At 41.3% G+C, this 21,815-nt stretch overlaps 1 protein-coding gene across 1 annotated transcript in view; it reads left to right on the top strand.

Moving 5' to 3' along the window:
• The window catches only part of FLT1 (fms related receptor tyrosine kinase 1), a 143,486-nt gene that overhangs the window by 80,456 nt on the left and 41,215 nt on the right, over positions 1-21,815 (top strand). Inside the window, exons 13-15 of the mRNA XM_077341786.1 lie at positions 4,730-5,020; positions 11,162-11,308; positions 12,528-12,659. Of these exons, the coding sequence (XP_077197901.1) occupies positions 4,730-5,020; positions 11,162-11,308; positions 12,528-12,659 (570 nt within the window). The remainder of the gene's footprint in view (positions 1-4,729; positions 5,021-11,161; positions 11,309-12,527; positions 12,660-21,815) is intronic.

Here is a 21,815-nt window from a genome sequence, read left to right as displayed (position 1 = left end):
GAAGGGTCACTCCCAATCAATCATGCATGTTGCAGAGGGAAAATTTAAAATGCCCAAAATCAAGCTGCAAATCAAATTCAGTGTAGATGGGAGGGATTCATTTGAACTGGGACTTGGTAAAAAGCCCCGTGCAGACTACACCCAGAATGTAAAAACATTTTAATGCTGTACCTGGAGAAATCAGACAGCAAAGATTAAATTAATTGTACTCCAAAATGTACAGTGCCAAAGTTTGACTTAGCTGTTGTTTTTTAATTGCTTTTTCTTGACTCTTAGTGTATAGGCATCACTATTTTTTTTCTCTACTGGTATATTTCTGGATACCAACAGAGGCAAAAAAGGGTGATGTCTGTACCATAAGAGTCAATAAAAAGCACACATTTCTAAAAAAAACTAAATCAGGCTTTGGTCTGAATTCCAGTGCCAAATTAAGAGCTGTGTGTAAGGGGCTGTAGCTCCCCTGTTAGGACATAGGTTGAATAGACTGGAATTTCGCTCGGTGAAATTGCTCCCTGTGCTAACATTGGTGCCGTCCAGTAAACAAAGACAGGAAATAATGTGGCACAGCCTCCAACTAACACGCTGACACAGTTCAAGAAAGTTGTGTAAATATTGGTCAGGCCACAGAAATCATCCAGAGGCTGTAAAGCAAAACTTGGCCCTGTAATACTTCTCGCACAGGAGTCTGAAAGTGAGCTCCAGCTTTCACTGTGAAGGCTGACACAGTCACGAGGCTCCTATAGCAATGTTCTATTGAATCTTGCAGTCAGAATGGGATCAACTATCCTTAAAAAGTTAAACATGTCTTACTAGGAGGCAAAGCATCCAAGCAAGTGCTGGTGGAAATTGAACAGAAAATGCACCAGCTTTGCCCAAGGCTAGAAAGGAGAGATTCCCATCTTGCCATGTCCTACCTCTGAAGATGCCAGCTGCAGTTAGTGGTGAAACAACAGGGATGAAAATTACCAGACCATGCCCACACAGCCTGGAAAACCCACAGCAGCTAGCTAGAAGGGGTCCTTTCCGTCATATAAAGGTCACATGATATATTTGCAGAAAGCTAAAGTTATATTCCCCCAGAACATGGCCAAAGATGAATCTGAATACCGGAAATAATTATTTGGGTCCAAAGGTACGGGTGAAATAAATTTTGCACTAAAAATATTCTCCCCAAAATTCCCCTCTGTTAACAGCATCTGATGGCTGGCGTGCAATTTGACGTCCGAAAAGAATCTCACACTGCAGTCAGTTTGTACAATGTTTGACAGCTGACCTGCAGTAGAAGTCAGTGAACTGAAAAGAACTAACATCAGACTATATCTGAAAACTTGCATGTACTAGCAGGAAACATTTGGCAGTACCTTATATGCTCAGGTGAGCAAAGCTGTTTCAGTTACATACCAGGAGACATGATCCTTTGATCTGTTGGTCATGAAGGACTTATAAGTTATAGCCATTGACTGGAATTCAAGAATTAATTTAGAACCAAGTAGGTCAGGGGTATTCAACCTGTGGTCCTTCACAATTCCCATGAGCAAACGCTGGCAGGGGCTCATGGGAATTGTAGTCCATGAACATCTGGAGGACCACAGGTTGAATACCCCTGAAGTAGGTGACTGCAGAACAGGGTAAAGTTGTAGTCAGGGGATAGTACAATGCTAGATATTCATTTTTCTCTACCTAGCTCCTAATGGTAATCAAACTATGGGATTCTGTACCATCTGGCATTTCCATGTTTTCTTCAAGGACAGATCCATGTAAAGTACATTTCAGTTATCTAACCTTGAGTTTATCATGGTATCGATCCACATGGACAAACTGGCCAGGTCAAGGTGGGGGGGGGTCATCCATGGGTCTAAGTAAAATGGAAGTAAGCTGAATAAACTTTATTCTCCATCAATAATCCTGTGTCCGGTATAATCCCTAGTCTGTTAACTCAATCAGCAGGGGTCAGCTGACTCCCATCATGTGTGGGAAGCACATTAGCTTCCTAACCAGCATTGGTTTTATATCTTGTCAGGATTTAATTTAAACTTGTTCACCAAGAACTGGCTGCTGGAAAAAGAAATATAAACCTTGATATCATCCAGTATATTGATGGCATAAAGAGGAGTCTTTTGTTACTTCTAGCACCATTGTGATTAGTTGTTAGGTGCCATGGGACTCCTTTTTATTTTTTCGTCAATAACTAACATAGGTAATTTTCTAGTGGCATGATGACTTGTATTCTACCACTGTGCTCAACCAAGTTTGAAGCCTTCCACCAGCCCAAGGAGACTTCCTCTGATGACAGAAGCCTTCCTCCTATAGAAGAGTCTCTTCCATTGGAGGAAGACTCCTTGGACCACAGGAAGAATTCAGACTTCCTCTGAGTGGAGCAATTAGGATAGAAGCCCCTGTATTTCCTCTTTGCATGGCATCAGACATTTAGCAACTTTTTGCACCTGATACCAAGAAATAATTAGCAGCTTATTCTTTCCCATGAGATTCCTTGGTTTCCTTCTAATAAACAATAAGCAAGTGCCATTAAGGATGTATTTTAGACTGAGATGCATCGCTGGAGAATATTATTCATGTAAAAAAAGAAAGCAGCCATTTTAAAATCAAGCCATCTTAATGATGCTGGGTTTATATGCAAATTATAGATGGAGGGATGCCAGCAAACAATGTAAGTCTAATTTGTTTTAAAAAATAAATTAAACACAAATGTGTCACCTATAAGTATTAAGCATCACTGGGGATGTGATCCAGTTTTGATATGACTTGGAATCTGGTCAGATGGGGAAACAAATAACCTTACTGATTTTTTTTTTGGCCATTTACTTCTATAAATTATCCTTGACTATAGCTGTGCCCCTTGTTTCTGGTGTAAAAGAAGTCAATTTATTTTCTATTTGCGGTGAATCCAGCATTTAAAAACAGTTTCCACTTATAAAGAGTAATAAAGAGGTAATTACCACCCATCAATCTACCCAGTTTACAATTAGACAACTAGAGTTAAACCAATAAAAAGTCATGTTAATAATATGTGTACAATGTAAATTTACCCTGACAATAACTCTGTCTTATTCCTTCTGTCATAAAAGAGATTGCAGTTCATAAAACCAAATGAGAGCTCAAACCAACCACTGTATAATATCATAATTAAGAATGTGCAGTTTCATTATTTATTGAAATATCAAAGGATCCTGTAAAGATCATTTCATAATGCATGGGAGGGAAGAGGCTATTATCACAGATATTATCCTAGTGACCATTCAAGATCAAGTTTGCTATTCACTATTCATTTAATATTTCTCAAACTATATTTAAAAACAGAAAGCGCACCAAAGGTTAGTTGTATTCCAATTTGTTTTTAAAATTAGGACTAGTAAACTGTCTTTCTAGTGTGAATTCTAGTGTGAATTCTGAGTTAAATGATCATTCCACAAGGTTTTCAGGACATATATAGTTTTTCTGATTTAAACCTATGAAGATAGGTTGAGGGACTTGGGAATGTTCAGCCTGGAGAAAAGGAGGTTGAGAGGGGACATGATAGCCCTCTTTAAGTATTTGAAAGGTTGTCACTTGGAGGATGGCAGGATGCTGTTTCTGTTGGCTGCACAGGAAAGGACACACAGTAATGGGTTTAAACTTCAAGTACAACGATATAGGCTAGATATCAGGAAAAAAATTTTCACAGTCAGAGTAGTTCAGCAGTGGAATAGGCTGCCTAAGGAGGTGGTGAGCTCCCCCTCACTGGAAGTCTTCAAGCAACGGTTGGATACACACTTTTCTTGGATGCTTTAGGATGCTTAGGGCTGATCCTGCGTTGAGCAGGGGGTTGGACTAGATGGCCTGTATGGCCCCTTCCAACTCTATGATTCTATGATTCTATGATTCTAAAGGTGCTTGGACAGATTGATATGCCAGAAGCATTCCATGTGTACTTGAAATGACTGTGTTCCAAAAGGATGGGAAACAACACTAAACACAGACTGTATCCATCACATACTACAGCAAAGTGTGCCAAGAGAGGATGAATATGTGAGCTCACAGACTTCCAAGACTGGTTCCTGTCTTGGAAGGTTTGGAAGGGTTTGAGCTCACATGCTCACCCATCCTGCTTCCTTGCAACATGACTCAGAAACAAACCACTTATCTCTATGTGGAGATGTGGAAGTCTGTGATTTCTAACCTGAGCATCCAGGAAGGAGGGAGCCATTTCCTCAACAATAGGTTGAATAGGAACTCGCCGAGAACATTTTTTTTTCTGAAGGAAAAAAAATATATCCTTGTATGAACAGACAAATGTCAGGCCATTAGTCATACAAAGCTAAGGTGACCAGATTGTCCCACTTTTGGAGAGACATCTGGGGGTACCTGGCAAATTGTAGTGATATTGAAATTAAAATATATATATATATTACAATACTATTTTTGTGTTCTATGCATTCTATGAAACTTTTTGTTGCTCCATATAGACCAAATTTTTAATCAAGAACCCCCCCCCCCTGGTCAATGGTGTCCTGCTTTACCAATGTTAAAATCTGGTCACCTTATACAAAGCTGTCCCCAAAGTATAACTCTCTCCTCCTGGGAGAGCTGTCCACAGGGAGATGTGAATGATAGCAGGCACCCTTTATATGGATCATTGTGAAAATATGGCAAGGATGAGGAAGTGCCTCCAGAAAGTATATGTTTTTGAAACTTCCTCTGAGTAATCATTGTCTTTTGATGTTTTTTACAGATGTGCCGAGTGGATTCCATATTAAGTTAGAGAAAACGCCTATTGAAGGAGAAAATCTGGTGCTATCCTGTTTAGCCAACAAATTCCTGTACAGAGACATTGCCTGGATTTTACCAAGGACAGTAAACAACCAAACAAGAATAAAAAAGGCAGCCACTAAGGAGTATTCAATTGACCTCACCCTCACTATCAGGAACATTTCGCTTGAGCACTCAGGCTCCTATGCTTGCAGAGCAAGGAATGTATACACTGGCGAAGAAGTGCTTCAAAAGAAAGACGTTACAGTCAGAGGTGAGCACTGTAACCAAAAGACTGTTTTCTCACGGATCCGCAGATTTAAAGGCGCAAGGAATAATTGTACAACACAACACAATATAAAACACTAAAGGACTCACTAAAAAGTCAAAGTTCTCTCCTATAATCTTGATTGATTGCTTACTACTGTGGTCCTCCAGAAAGTGGGAGGTTTGAACATAGGAAGAATAGCAATACAAAAAAAGCAATCCCAATCAATCAGTGACTCAAACAGCAAACCCCCAATCTGGGCTTCCAATTTGGCTCAGAGAGTGGGAGAGAGATTCCACTTTGACAAAGCCGTGGAAGTTCGGAATTGGAAGACTTCCCCACCCCATGCCCGGCATTTTATGTGTTATGTTGTATTGTTCTTTGCTGTCTCCCCTCAAGTGCTAATGAAAAACTTTGGACTCAGCTTCTCTTCGGCTTTAATATTCGACCTCCTCCCAACTGTCAAAGTGGCATAAACTGAAAACTTTGTTGTTATTGTTGTTGTTGTTGTTAGAAAACTATCTGGTTTTGGTCAACATTGGACATTGAATAAATTAACTTGAAAGTACAGAAAGAGTATGGGCCAGTTGGTGAGAATGACTGGACTACAGTGTATGTTTTTTTTTTTTAACATTAATAAGATTTTTGTGGATGTATAAATATTGCCTGCAGAGCAAGTTGTTATGCTTATTTATTTGAAATTGTTTTTTCTACATTAAATATATTAATCTTTTTTTTAAAACCAACTTTTCTCAGGGAAGGCTCTGAGGATGCAGAATCAGAAATAAAAATGTTGAAATAAGGCACACCCCCTTGTATTGTTTGCATGGAATAACTCTGTTCCGTTGAATACATACATTGAGGGGACGTTTCAAGTTGCCCCCCCCCCATTAGTTTCCTTTCAAGTAAATAAGAGTGTGACTGTTAAAGGGGTGTTGACATCAACGGGGAAGACTTTTCCCTCGCTTTAAGGGAATAAGTGTAAATCCTTACGAGAAGAGAGCTTTTACTGCCTCTGTCGAACAGGTTGCAGCCTTCAGAGGAAACGTTTAATGCAGGGGTAGTCAAACTGCGGCCCTCCAGATGTCCATGGACTACAATTCCCAGGAGCCCCCTGCCAGCGAATGCTGGCAGGGGGCTCCTGGGAATTGTAGTCCATGGACATCTGGAGGGCCGCAGTTTGACTACCCCTGGTTTAATGTATTTGTCCAAATCTAAATTTAAAATGAAAGTTATTAGGAAATATATGCACAAATCTATTTCTCCTTCAGATGCAAACCGTAATAGGATTTAATATGGGGATTTACAAATGACTAAGCTACTCATAGAGAATTAAAGCAATCTAACCTTTTTAAGCATTAATTTTTATTCTCTTGTGTGATTTCATTTCAAGGTGTGCCTGTGTGTTATAAAAATCTGTATAAGGAAGAAGTTACTATTTTTAATAGATCTGATAACTTTATTTTTTTACAATGTATATCTTTATTATATTGGGGAGGGGGGGGGGTTCATTTATGATTAATGATTATATAGAAATTTTAGCCAAGTGTTTGCAGGTCACAATAGTGACAGCAAAAGTGGGAACAAAAGTGGCTTTGCTATTAAAAACAGAGGGTGACAACATGACAATTTCTTGGGCCTGAGAACTCACCCACCCATTTCCTCCTTTAAGGTAGCAAGACTGTGTCCCCCAGCCAAGCTTGTCGTTCACGTGGGAATTGCTTTTGTCAAGTGTGAAAGGGTAAACAATAGCATTTCCACATCATGCCAGTTTTTGTGAAGCCTAAAATGCTTTGAAAACAATTAGCTACCTGGAAGTTGTCAGGGTAAAGAAAAGAATAATGGTTTCTATCTTGAAGTTTCACCTATAGCCTCCTTGTGTACAGAAGATCTTTTTTCAGTACTACCACAAGGGCTCCCAGCAACAATTTATGTTCTTGTTTAGCAACTTGCTGTGGGTATTAAAAATATGTTTACATGGCCAATTCAATTACTAGGAACTTCATCCCAGTGACAGCACTGTGTATTGGGGAAAACAGGGAAAGAAGGAGCCATTGCTGTAGAGGTTATAGCTAAGAACATGTTTTATAGCGCATTATGGGCTACAGTGACAGAACGTTATGTATTTGTAAGGGCTGGTAGAAACAAGACTTTAGGACTTAGCAGAAGAGGAAAAAAATGAAGGAGCAAATAGTTGGATGCAACCTACCCATTACTGCTTCTGTGCCAGCTCCACAGGGTGAATTGGACTAATAGGCTCATTAGTCATATACAAATAGATGCATGGTTTAGACTGTAAAGCTTGCTTATGAGTTATATAATGATTTACAGCAAGTTGCCCTATGTGAAGAAAGGCCACCTAATCATTCTTCCACCGAAATTGCTCCAAGCCTCAATAGCCATGACCTGCAAAGTTATAAATTATTGCCCCAGCATTGCTGGGAGATATACAGACTCTCTCAGCAATGTGCAACAGGGTCTTAAAAATGCCTTTGGCACTGTGACAATGCACAAGCCCACTACCAGCACTGCTTGTGTTTGCTGTGCTGGAAAGGGGTGAAACTAGTGATGTTCCACAAGACCTACAATTTCCATATATGATGTGAAAAATAAGAATGGCAAAGGAATTGTAACTGGAAAAAAGAGTGTTAAAATTCAGAGGTGCATTTTAATGACTCGGAATCAGTAACTGAACTGAGAATGTAAATTATCCACTTTAAGGGATGCAATTGTTAACCAAGAAGGGCTGCATCGAGGGGGCTTTCAGAAATGGTTGGCATTTTTCCTGTTGAGTAACAAGTGGGTTTTCTGTCTCAGGTTATTTTTTCTGTCTTGCTACTGAAAGCTTAGGATCAACAATATCTCTGTGGCACTGCAATTGCTGCTCCGCTGTGGCTTCCTTCAGATTTCTATGATTAGAGGATACAGCCCACCATGGACTTCTCCACTGTTTCCGCACTGGAGGCTCTGTGTCAGGCTGCAGTCTGGAGTTTGAGCTTAAGCAGGGTGCCCCGCCTCTTCCTTCTTCTACACAGGGAAACATTTGGCCCAGTGCACCTCGCCCACCCCAGATTTCTGCTCCCATATGGGAGCCGGGGCAGTGAAGTTCCCAGTGCGGAAACGGTCCTCTTGGACATGGGAGTTACATGGGGAAAGTTTGTTGTTGACTGTATGCAGCGTTGGCTAAGTGGTTGCAACTGGAATCTGACATAGATTTTCACTGAACTGAAGCGAAAAGCAGTTGAGCCAATCTGAAGTGCATGTGAAAAATCACTGCCTAGTAAACACAAGGGTAGAAATAAGGGAATGATGATTTCTTGCTTGAATCGAGCATTTGAAAATCAGCCAATTATGGCAGCCAACATATTCAAAGTATGTGAAAAGTGATGCAAGGAAATGTTTCTCGATATGGAAAAAATGTGTATGGCTATAAACAAATTAAAATTAATCAGAAATAACGTACAGATTGTGTGCCCTCTTTTTTCGTCTTCTTGCTGTTTATCTCAAGTGAGTTGAATATGCTGTTCTGTACAGTGTTTTGGGGAACACAAGAGTGACAATTGGGGGTCTTAGGCTTGGCATCAGGCCAAGTATTCTCCTGGCTTCACAAACAACACAAAGTTTAGCTGCATCTTATGGTGTAAACTTTTGTGGGCTAGAAAGAAGCCAATGGATGCAAGAAATTATCAAGGTACACAAACACGTATGTGTGTGCACACACCAGTGTAGAAGGAAAAACTCTGAACACTGGGGGCGAAATAGTGATAATGTGCAAGGAGTGTAGTCTGTGACACTTCTACATAACATTCAGATAAAAGCTAAGCGTTCACACAACCTTCCTTGCCTTGCTAATATGATTTAATATCTGCAATGGAGAACGAAACTGTAGTGCCATTTGATATGTAAACGAATAGAATCAAAATGGAAGATAAGATTTAATTCAGCATTTTCAAGATTCAGACTTATTGCAATGCTCCTTTGTTGAAGAATGGTGATTTCCAGGTGAGCAGCAGACTGTTCTGTGAGACTGCAATGATGTCCCTCTAGTTTCTGGATACTGCTTTTTTGTGTCTATCTCCCCCCCCCCGCCCCTTTATGTAGAAACCAAAATGCTTGCAGATGTAGGCAACAGGAATGCATTGTGTGCACATTGTGGTGTACATTGTGATGGGTGGATGAATGAGCCCCTGAGACTAGCAGATGATATGATGAATGAGCCACTGATGGCTGATTTTATTTGCATTGTCCTATATCTGCATTGCATGAGTAGATGGTGAGACACGGAATTAGCACCTAGGTCAATTGCAGGGCTTGGTCCCTTTGGCTTGTGTCTCTCTCAGGTAACCCAATGTCTGGCTCAGGCTGACCATGAAGAAGAATTTTCTAGATAAAAGAAATTGAAAGGGTGTCCATATCCCTTGGCACATGAAGCCAAGGTGGTGGTGTTTGGTGATGTTTTCCCACCAAAAATGTTGCATGAGGGAGAGGCACCATGGTCCTTCAGCTCTAATGAGCCACCAAAGAATATTTTAAAAAATACCAAAAAGGATTCAGGAGTGAGGGAATGTATACTTTACCAGTGATTTAATCAGTATCTGGAGTTATTTTTTAGAAGTATTTAGTTCTCTTGTATCTAAGGTCATATATAAAATGATACTTCCTCAGGTCCTGAGAAAATGACCTCTTTCAAATAATTGATTTTTCCATAAGTGTAATAGAAATGTTCATCAGATGATATATTCTGGCCTCCTCTGAATAAAGTCAATAGCCATCGCAAGAACCAATCCAACATGGCACTTGGCGCTGTCACATTAATGCAAAATAAAAAAATGGGGGTGGGGAATCTGACAGGCTTGTTTGCCAGTAGTTCTTATTATGGTAGTGAATCTGCAATGCTTTAATTGCTAGAAAGGTCTGCAAGAATCTTCTGTCTTCTATGTGGTTAATCTTCCCGTGATTCAGTAATGGTTGCGTCACAAAATACACCAATAATAATGGACATATAAAGAACTTTTCTATATGAATATCCAAATATTGCTAAAGAAGAGAGAAATCCATTTGTGATGGGATAGTAAGATTAAGAGAGTCTATTGATCAGACGTGTCTCTTTTAACCTGGAGTGAACAGAGGATTCCTCTGTCTGCATGGATACTGATTTAAAATATCCCTCAAGGTGGTTGTAACTGGGATGAATACTAGTTACCTGGAAAATCTGGTTAAGCGATAAGCCAAGCCTGACTATGCATAGATACCATGGATATCAACTTGATTCTATTTTAGGGTTGTGTTCTACAGAATGAAGCCACATGACTTCTGTATCCCAGCATATTGAGTAACTCCTAATTAGAACATGTGTGGTATAGGCTTGTGGCTTGGAGGATAAAAATAAAAATTAATGTAGTCCTAAAATGCAATAAACAATCTATTAAACAATCCAATAAAATCTTCAGATTGCTTTGGTCCAGTTGCCATATGGTGTTGTGGTTGTTGACTATTTACTGGCTATTGAACCAAAAGCTAAAATCTTCAAAGGCCATCCTCTGCTCCTTAGTTTACAAATAAGATCATGGGTTTTATTTATTAGACAATGTGTAAAAATAAGTAATAATAAATAATAATTCACACTGCAGATAGACAATACTCTTTAACAGCAATAACAAGGACAAGAGGACTATCAGTAGCAGCTTATGAAAACATACTGTGGGGTGGGGATTTGGTGGTACTTGTCCTGCTCCCAAGAATCCAAGGACCTTTCTGCTTCGGAAGAAACCATTGGATCTGATCCATGAACTGACTTTGAAGGAAAGCACCAGCCACCTCTCATTCGCATGGACTGTTTCTGTGCTGTGGTCTCTGTTGTCAATAACTAATATTGGCTATAGCAAGTAGCCTTTAAAGAAGGAAGATCTCTAGTTTGTGGTGCTTGGATTTACTTTTGCATATCTTTTACTGATCCTCTTTTCGTTTGGTGAAAAATGATGAATGGAAACATCAGAGAACAGTTTGTTTCTTTTCCTTTTATCATTTTCTTGGACCCACATGACCACTTATAAGATGCTTAGGTCATATGATGGTAAGAATAGGGCAAGAGTTTTTACTTTGTTGTTTATGGGGACGTACTAATTGATCTGTCCATGTGTTTTGTAGCTCAGGAGGCACCATTTCTATTGCGGAACCTGACCGATCAGGTTGTCAACACCAGTCACTCTCTGACTATGGAGTGTCTTGCTCATGGTCTACCAGAGCCTCAGATATCCTGGTTTAAAAACAACCAAGAGATACAGCAACAGCCAGGTAAGTACACTTTTTGCCCATGTTTATTTATACATACCATGTAATCTAGCTCCTATTTCATTCTAATACTTCTGAGTCCGATGGATGCCCCTCTCTGCAGTTAAGGACTTTGCAGGGGGTATAATACTTGGAAGCCAAACTGGAACGGTGTGCTGATTTCTTTTCTGATCTTTGTTAGTGATACGAGCCTGCACAAGAACCAGTCAAGACATTCTGGTGCTTGAACTAAAATATCCAGATTGTCCTTTCATACAGATTCAAGTTCAAACATGTAGTCAACTGAATAACTGGCAATTCGACATACTTTACAGCTCTCCAGAATTCGCTGGCAGGGGGCTCCTGGGAATTGTAGTCCATGGACATCTGGAGGACCGCAGTTTGACTACCCCTGGTGTAGAGTCAGCAGAAAGAGCAGAGAGTTAGTACTAGTAGTACGAAACAACATACTATTACTCTGATCCGGTATAATAGAAAACGGTGTCTTTTCCTAAGGTTCACCTTTACAGCATTTCCTTTGTTGTCACTGGAGGAAGTGCCATGCCTTGAAATAATATCAAGGTTGTTTTAATCCAATGTGATCCCTGTCCAAAGAACCTCCCCATAAAAGAGGCACTGCAACCTCCATAGCTCCAGTAGTCACTACCAGGCCTTGTGCTGGAACAACAGCAGTAATTGAGACTGCTTCATGGGATTGCGCTGAAAATTCTGTATGGCATAACTATGCTAAAGAGCAGTGGGGTTTTAGGTAGTGTGGGGTATCCTGGTTCCTCAGCACAGAAGCAACACTGCATTAGGACCCATCTCCTCATCAACCAATAGCCTGTGATTTCAGATTCCTGGGGAGAGTCCAAGGATGAATGTTGCCTACCACCATCAGACGCCCCCTGAGTATGAAGAATCAGCATGGCACTGATAAAAGTCCTAAGCCATCATCTCCTTTACTGGTTATATTCCAAGGAGTGTATCTTACCTAGTAGCCACTAGATACCGAAAACCATTAAACAAGCATTTTCAAGCTGTTAGCCCCCATTAACAGAAAAATCTTTAGCTACTAAATATACGAGATATCCCTACTCTAAGAGGGCATTAGCTTTTTCTTGTGAAGTGCGTTGTGTTGTTGATTGCTTTGGTTTGGAGCTCAGAGTTCCTCCCAAAGCCAGCTGCATCACAGAGTCTCAGGTGCCATTTTGAATCGTTTCAAACATCTCTCATTCTACAGGTATCATATTAGGGCCAGGAAGCCAGAGCCTACTGATTGAGAGAGTGCAAGAAGGGGATGCGGGGCACTACCACTGTGTGGCTGCTAACCTAAAAGGAGTGGTGGAAAGTTCAGCCTTTGTCACCATACAAGGTAACCCGTTTCACGCGAAGAAGAGTAGTCACCAGTCACCACTTCTTGTGTTGGGTTTTCTTTCTCTTCATTGATCTGCTCCTGCGTTGCCAGTCGCTTTTCATTGTGGCAGTCTTCTCTGGCTGTAAGAACAGGTAAAATGGCCTTGTTGATCGTCTGCGGTATTTTTGAAACAAAGCCTTAACAAGGGAAATGCACCAGGTCAAAGAGGAAGCCAAAGGGAAATGCTAGTTCAGAATATGTTTATACTGACTTGAAAATAAGCTTTGCTGCAAATCAAGAAAAGTAGGGTCAGGGTAGAAGATGAGTATATATTTAGCCTTGCTGAAGACATTATTCTGCTGAGCTTCCTGTTTCAGGCTGCTGCAAACCAGGATATGTTTGTCATTGGGGAAGAGGGGAAGATTTTCATTTCAGTACAGTGTGTGAAACCCATCTTAAGGTTGGTCCAACAACTGTATATATATATTTCAGAATTACTTGCTGTTTTATTCTCAGCTTCCATATCTGTCTGTCTTCCTTGTCCGTCTGCCTTCTCCTGAACTGCTTTGCCATCAACAAAGTAACTGATGAAGGGCGCTTGTCCACTTACACCCTGGAAATCTTGATGGTCTTTAAGATGCTATAGGACTTAGAACTTTTACTGCAAACTAATGTGTCTACCTATCTGATCTTTGTGACATCAATAGCCATGAATGTAATCCCCATCCTCACCTCAGCCCTGTTTGTATACCTAACAACATATCTCACACTAAGGAAAGATGCAATGACTACTTAACTGGCCAGGAATTAAAAGGTCAAGTACGAACAACAGCCTAAGAGAGTAAGCAGCAGCCAGCATAGCTACTGATTGGAACCACAGCTGAATGACAACACAGGTCTTAAGTGATGAGACACATTCTCCAAACTATGGAAAAAACAGAAAAGGAAGACAGCTCACTGTACATGGACCCGCCCCACCTGTCAACCACATTTCAGTATGCATTTGCACTAACTGGTGGGCATCTTGTTAGCATGCAATGGGAAAGGGATACCATAGAAAAGAAAGAAGTTTAGGATCAATCCCCAGATCATTTCCAATTTCCACATTAGGAGCCTTTGCCCCTGTTTCCCCTCTTTTTGCCCCCAAAATGAGCCTACAATTTGTTCCCGCGCTGAAGCCAAGGGACAGGAAGGAGAAACTTCCCAGCAGCCTTTAAAAAAAAAACTTGTCCATCTTTGTCACATGATGAAAACTCAATCATCTGCCAGTGCCATTTTGTTGCCTTAGAATGTCCCCCTTCCAAGTCTGAAATAATTTTGTTTTTTAATCATCTCAATCATGTTATAATGCAAAACTGTAATAACACAAACAAGTTTGTGGGAATACAAAAGGTGGGTTGTTGTTTCATACCATTCCCCCTCCCCATACATACACAAAGAACGAAAATCCATTTTTGAACACTATGCACATGACTTGCGTCAACAGCACCTTCAAAACTATGTTCTACCTAACCGAATTGGCAAGCAAATCAGTTCACCGATAGGCACACAAAGCCTCTTTTTCGGGGGGAAACTTATAACCAAGCTATAAAGAAGAATTTCACCTCACAAATTGGGAGTAACTAATCAGAGCTGCCAGAAATTAATAGAAATCTGAATGAATTTTGAAAACTGGTAAGCTTTGTTTTACATCCCAGGAGCCTACTTTCATCTCATATCTTCTTGCATACCTGGGAGGAACACTTTGCTAATATCTCTGCTAGTTCTTGTAGTGGCGATGATTATCAGAGTAATTGGAACCTATCAGAATGGCTCCCTATCTGATCTGCTGAAATTAGTTCTTTAATTTCTCAAATGAAGAATGGAAAGCTCTGCAGTGCACATTTAATTTCCCCAGAACTCTTCAAAGTTAATATATTCTGGTGGAAGGATCTATTGGCAATTGTATTCACTCAGGCAAATGTCACAAAAGTTATGCCACTTGCTTGGAGACATGCCAATTTATAAGCAGGGAGACAGTGCTAACCAATCCAATTACAGGCTGAGCAGCCTTTTATCAATGGCAAGGAAGCATGATGCTCTGTCCCTTTATTACTGACTCGTGGACTGGTTGGAGATTAAGAAAATCCTGGGAAGGGAACAGGCTGGTTTTTGGTGAGGAGCTGATACAGATGATCAGCTTCTGACATTATCTTTAACCGCTCCTAGCGGAGTGGATAAAATAAAGCTGTAAGGCCCCGAGGGCAGGTCCTGTCCGGGATGAGGAAGGGTGCCGATAGGCCCCTTCCCCCGGACTGACGAATCGGGAGGCGCAAAGTGCCTCCCTATTCACCCCCCTCTGAGTTCGGATGCAGCTGACCGACCGCCGCCATTACCTCCCAGAGTTGCAAGATGGCAGGTCGCCGCCGCCACCCACAACACCTCACCCCCCGGCACAGCCAGCCAGCAGCGGCCACCAGAGGAAGCTTTGGGACCGCCGGTGGTGGCGCCGCATGCCACCACAGAGCGCCAGCCAGCCAGCTCCAGTGGCAATGCCCACAGCTGCTCCCACCTGCCGCACAAGCGCTGGACGCCCCGCCACTGCCCACAACATATCGCCCGCCAGCCCAGCCAGCCGGCAGCAGCCGGTGGCAGAAGCTTGGGGACCACCAGCGCCGCGCGCCACCATGGGGCGCCAGGCACCCAGCTCCACGGTGCCACCCGCAGCCGCTCCTGCCTGCCGCCCAAGCGCCGGCTGCGCTGCCGCCCACAGGATATTGCCTGCCCACCCAGCCAGCCACCAGTGCCCAGCGGCGGAAGCTCGGGGAGCGAGCGCAAGCTACCACCGACCGCAAGCTGCCCGCTGAGGACACAGCCCGTCGACTTCGTCCTGCCTGTCAAGCTCTCCCGCCACCATTTCATGCCTCGCCTCCAAAACACCAGGTAGGCCGCGAGGCGGGGGGGCCACAGGATGACGCCAGACTTGCCAAGCCAGGTCGCAGAGCCCCGCCGATCTAATGGTGCGCCTCGCTAGCGCCCGCTGTGTTTTGAGTGCAGCGGGCTTATTTTCTAGTATTCTTAATAAATATACAACCGAGAGCTGGGGGATCCCTGGTGCTGCCTTCATGGATTTGAAGGCAGTTTTTGATACCAAAGCCCATGCCCAGTTTCAGCACAAACCAACATGAACATCTATTGCCAAGAGGCTTTGATTCTATATTCTAATTCTACTGCAGAAGTCCACTATTGGTTAGTCAGACAACTTTTCAACGTAATTTGTGGGAGTGCGTCAGGGGGCATGCTGTCCCCTCTACTGTGCAATTTATATATCAATGATATGATTTATGCTGTCTCTGCCCAGGATTGTTATTCCTAGACACTGCTAAGGTTAAAGCTTCTATACTATCTTTTGCTGATGATGCAATTCACCTATCAAGAACAGTTCAGGGCTGTCCTTTCTGAGAGTGATTGTGCATGGTGGCAGCTGCACCAGGCCACCACCATCTTGCAGCAGAGCAGCATGTTAGGAGGAGGAGGAGGAGGAGGAGGAGGAGGAAGAGGAAGAGGAAGAGGAAGAGGAAGAGGAAGAGGAAGAGGAAGAGGAAGAGGAAGAGGAAGAGGAATAATAATAATAATAATAATAATAATAATAATAATAATAATAATAATAATAATAATAATAATAATAATAATAATAATAATAATAATAATAATAAAAGAAAATTTAGGATAGCCAAGTGGCCGGAGTTTTCTTCTTTATTTTTGGACTAGTCATCCAACCAGCCTTCTTAGCACATGTTGAAAGACTGGCTACAACAGCAACAAATGTTGTTATGTTGTTATGTGCAAAGTCGTGTCCGACCCATCGCGACCCCATGGACAATGATCCTCCAGGCCTTCCTGTCCTCTACCATTCCCCGGAGTCCATTTAAGTTTGCACCTACTGCTTCAGTGACTCCATCCATCCACCTCATTCTCTGTCGTCCCCTTCTTCTTTTGCCCTCGATCGCTCCCAGCGTTAGGCTCTTCTCCAGGGAGTCCTTCCTTCTCATGAGGTGGCCAAAATATTTGAGTTTCATCTTCAGGATCTGGCCTTCTAAAGAGCAGTCAGGGCTGATCTCCTCGAGGACTGACCGGTTTGTTCGCCTTGCAGTCCAAGGGACTCGCAAGAGTCTTCTCCAGCACCAGAGTTCAAAAGCCTCAATTCTTTGACGCTCGGCCTTCCTTATGGTCCAACTTTCACAGCCATACATTGCAACTGGGAAGACCATAGCCTTGACTAAACGCACTTTTGTTGGCAGGGTGATGTCTCTGCTTTTTAGGATGCTGTCCAGATTTGCCATAGCTTTCCTCCCCAGGAGCAAGCGTCTTTTAATTTCTTTGCTGCAGTCCCCATCTGCAGTGATCTTGGAGCCCAGCAACAAATATTACCTGATTATTGTTTTATTCTGGGACTCAGTATATTCCAGCTGCCATCAAAATGTCATGGTTGCTGCACAAAGTTTATATGGGGCTGGTAACTGGATTGACATAATAGGAGTGTCCTTGAATTCAGTTCTTCTTAAATCCCTATGTTCTATCTGCATAATTCCAATTGTGCAGTGGCAGTAGCCCTCCAAGCTGAATTAGAACTACCATCCCTTGAAGCTCAGAGTTGACTGAAGGCTTTCACACTTAAAAGTATACACTCCAGCATCCAAGATAGCTACCTTGGCTTAGACAGAGAGGATTCCTATATTTCCCACTGGGATGAGCTTATCAAGCAACAACTACAGCTCCTTAACCTTTCCTTGGACTCCCTTTTTGCAGTTACCAGACAGGAAGCCATAAGAATATTTAAGAAACATCTATATAAGTATGGTTATAACAGTATGATCTGTAGAGCACAATGTGTTTGTTCTACTCTGTTTGTATTCTGAGACCTTCCCGATTACTGCTCATGTTTAACTGATCCTAGCTATAGGCGTGCCTTAATGTTGGTGTGCCTTAATACCCTATCATCTAGAGTTTTGCAAGGGTGGTATCCTATAATATTGTAATCTGATTGACTACGCTATTGTGGTGCAGATAGTGTAGATGCTCTGTATCACATGACCTTTGAATGTAATTATTTTTCTGAGCGTAGCTTTTAATTCTTCCTTTGGTCTAAAATATAGATCATAGGGAGACATTACAACTTTCATTAGAAGATAATAGCTGAGATCATTCTTTTAGCTGCAAAATTAAATGCATCTATGATAGATTTTCGCAGCCATTCAAATGGGGTCTAGCTTTTCCTATATCTTAGTAACATGCTTAAAATAAATGTTAATGAGCATCATGAGGTAAATAGTTTTCAATAACCTACAGTACTCGTAACAGCTCTGAGTCAGAGACAGTGTATGATCGCTATCAGACTTTGCTTGGTTGATGCAGCCTTCAGAGATTAATTCTTGCTCTGAAAAATATTACATAAATGCATAGAAAGAAAGAAAATGTTGGTGTCCCCAGAAGGTTAAAATGGAGAAAATTGTTGTGTCTCAACTTAATTTGCCTCAGGTGGCTGTTGTGAGGATGAAGTGGGAAAACTTTTATAAAGGAAGGGTAAATTTAAACCTTGAAAGGTGAGAACACAAAGACTGTTTCACTGCCCTGTCTCCTGTGTGGGGGCACAAATCCAGGGCAGACTAGGTGCATTGGGCCCAATGATCCCCTATGCGGGAGCAGGAAGAAGCAGGGCAGCCTGCCCTGGCTCAGACTCCAGCCTGCAGCCCGGCATGAAGCCTCCAGAGCAGAAATGGTCAGAGAGGATTATTGTATGCCTGATAAATGTTTCTTATGTTTGAATTTTCTTGGGCAAGGAGGGAGCCTGAGAATTTGCTGTTGTCTTTTAAAATAAACACTTTTAAAATTTGTGGCTCCTCTCTCCCTCCCATGTCCTGTAATGTAAGTGTCTGGGAACAATAGAAATAATCTAATTATCACTATGCAAATCCTACTTTACAAAATGTTGGTGGATTAAAGTCAAGAACAGAGTCGCGGGATGCCCTCCTCCATCCCTCAGAATGTGAACAAATGGCTTAGAGTCTCACTTTAAAAAGGCTCCCTGTGACAGTTGACTGAGCTAGCCAGGACCCCGCAAGGAATACATTAATCTTCCTTCTTCTTTTTTTTTTGTCAAGAACGATGCTCACATGGAGATGAAATTGCTAGATGCCTGAGCAGAACTGAACTGAAAGCCTGGGAAATCACATTCCAAACCAGTTCCAAACCTTCCCCCCTTGTTTTCCCATAGAATATTGTTATGCCCTCTGCTGAGACTGCTTTATGAGAGTGGCAGGCAGAAGTTTTAACAAAAGTCACAGGCATTATCAGGCTAGAGTCACAAGAGTAGAAAATGAATTTTGCTTTGAAAATGTTTTGTAAATGTCACCAGAGTTGCAAGGGGGAATATTTTTATTATAAGCTATCTTTGGAGTATACTCAGATAGTTCTAATATATTCCAGATCTGGAATGTTTGTGAGGCTTCAATTTTGTTCTTCAGATTAATTTTTTTTGTTGCCTTGTTTTCCTGAGGTTTTGTCTGGACATAACCTTGCATGCCCTGTTATTTAAAGGGCTGTCCCTTTTCTGTGAGAAACTGGACTGACACAACCTGTTGTTCAGAAATTGCAAAGATGCCTCAAGGTGAATAGAGAAGGACCATTTGCTCCCATACAAAACTTCTTGTCAGTTATGGTCTGCTGTGGAGCCTCTACTTTGTCTATCCTGCCTTTAGATCTAAGGTGGATAGTCCCCAGGAAGAACTGCTGTCTCAGGAACTCCCTCCCTTCAGAACTTATTTGGCAAGATACCTGGGCTGGTTTGAAATACTGAGGCTTTGGGAACAGTTTTCTCAAATGTAGTGAGTTATATCCACTTCTAGATATCATGGTGAAATGGTAGTGTCACCACAGATCAATCACAGATGTCACAGAGGAAAACTTTAAAGCACTGAATAGCAAAATGGAAATGTAATGAGTTTTTTTTAATTCAAGGTCACAGGGGATAAAAAGCCTAGTGCAGAGTCTGCCCTGGATAGTTTTAGACATCAAGTAAAGATTATTCCACCCATTTCACTGGCAACAATGTCAACACAACTATGATAGACTACAAGAAGCTTCTAATGTCCTTGTATATGTCCCAGGGTGTTCTGCACTGAACACATCTGACAGTTTCTGACATTTGTGCAGATAAGAAAAGAATAATGGAACACCTTTTTCTTTTGCTGCAGATTTCTGTTTGCTTGTTTGCTGAGACTCCTGTCAATTAGTTTGCTTCCTTTTTCTCCTTCTGTTTTTCTCTTAATCTTTGTCTTTTAAGTTTTCTATATTTTGTACTGGCTTTACTACATCCTTGCGATACTTTTATATGTTCTTATGCTGCTAGCAGGCTATTTACTGCAGACTGTAAACTGCCTTGGAAACTGGCTGGCTAAAAGAGTCTGGGAGATCCAAATCAAACAAATAAATGTCACTGGGCTTCCCCATTCCCTCCACTTCCCCTTAGAGCCCAGCCAGTTATCTCAGAACATTCACAAAATCCTCACAATATTCCTAGGGTTTGTGACTTGCCACTAACTTTCCACTTCCAAACTCATCACTGATGCCTTGACCGCAACTGATTTAAATCCTCCAGATTACCTTAATATCAAATGTATAAACTAAACAAATCAGTAACCTGAAAAGTCCCATAAGAGTACAAACCCAAAAGACATTGTTAGTCAAAATGAAAATATATTTATTGCAAAGGAAATCAGAAATTATTTCACTTGGAAGAAAATACACAAACTGGCTGGAAACATTAAAAAAGAACAACATACAAGTTTACTGAGGTAATTACAGAAACTTGGTGGGATAACACTCATTATCTGAATATTAGGATTTAGGGTAGAAATTTAAAAGGGACAGACAAAGGAAGAAGGGGGAGGAATAGCAGTATATGTTAAGAATGTGTATGCTTGTGAGAAAGTACATGTATGGAATTTCAGCTGAGAGTCTTTGGGTAAAAATAAAAGGAGTAGGAAATAATAGTGGTATTAATGTGAGGGTCTACTATAGACTACCAGGCCAGGCAGAAGACTTGGATAAGATGCTCCTAGACAAGGTTACAACGTTCTTAAAGAGGCAAGACATGGGTGATTTCAATTACCCAGATATCTGTTGGAAGACCAACTGCTAAAAATGAAAAGTCCAATAAATTCTTGATTTGTCTTGCTGACAACTTCATATCCCAGAAGGTAGAGTGAGCAACTAGGGAGTCTGCAATTTTAGATCTGATTCTCACCAGTAGGGAGAAACTAGTTGATGAGGTGAAAGTAGTGGCACACTTGTATCAGTGACCATGTGTTTGTGGAATTTACAAACCTGGGGAACAGAAAAACTATGTTGTCAGACATATATATATTGGACTCCAGGAAAGTAAATTTTAACAAACTTAAAGTTATGCTGGGTAGAATCCAATTATCAGAAAAAATTACGGAGATGGGAATTCAAGAGGGATGGGAGTTTCTTAAAAGTGAAATACTGAAGGCACAATCACAGACAATTCCCTTGTGAAGGAAAACCTGGAGGAGCCTAAAGAAACAAGGGTAGATCCATAAACAGTTTTTACAAGATTTGAGTAATTTAAAAAGATGGAAGGAGGGCCTTATATAACCAAGGATGAATATAAACAAATAACCAATGCTTGTAGGAAGAGAGTTAGGAAAGCTAAAGAGAGTTAGGAAAGCTAAAGCTCAGGAAAAGCTAAAGCTAAAGCTCAGGAGAGTTAGGAAAGCTAAAGCTTAGGAAAGCTAAAGAGAGTTAGGAAAGCTAAAGCTCAGAATGAGCTTAGGGTGGTGAGAAATGCTAAACATAACAAAGAAGGGTTCTTTAGTTATGTTCAAAGTGTAAGGACATGGTAGGACAATTGAAGGGACAAGAAAGTGAAATTTTAGCAGGTGATGAAGAGAGGGCTGAACAGTTCAATTCCCACTTTTCCTCAGTCTTCTCTTGCAAGGGAAATCATCCTCATTGTGGCAAAATCACATCATGTGATGAGGGATGGAAGTTGCAGACTAAGATCACTGTAGGGGTAGTACATAAATACCTATGTAGTCTCTTAAATGAAATTGAGTCAAATTAATTGCATCCAAGAGTAATAAAAGAACTTGCAGATGTAATTTTTGAACCTCT

The sequence above is a fragment of the Paroedura picta genome, chromosome 6 (assembly GCF_049243985.1).
Source record: "Paroedura picta isolate Pp20150507F chromosome 6, Ppicta_v3.0, whole genome shotgun sequence".
Taxonomy (NCBI): domain Eukaryota; kingdom Metazoa; phylum Chordata; class Lepidosauria; order Squamata; family Gekkonidae; genus Paroedura; species Paroedura picta.
This window is presented reverse-complemented; position numbering and strand designations above follow the sequence as displayed.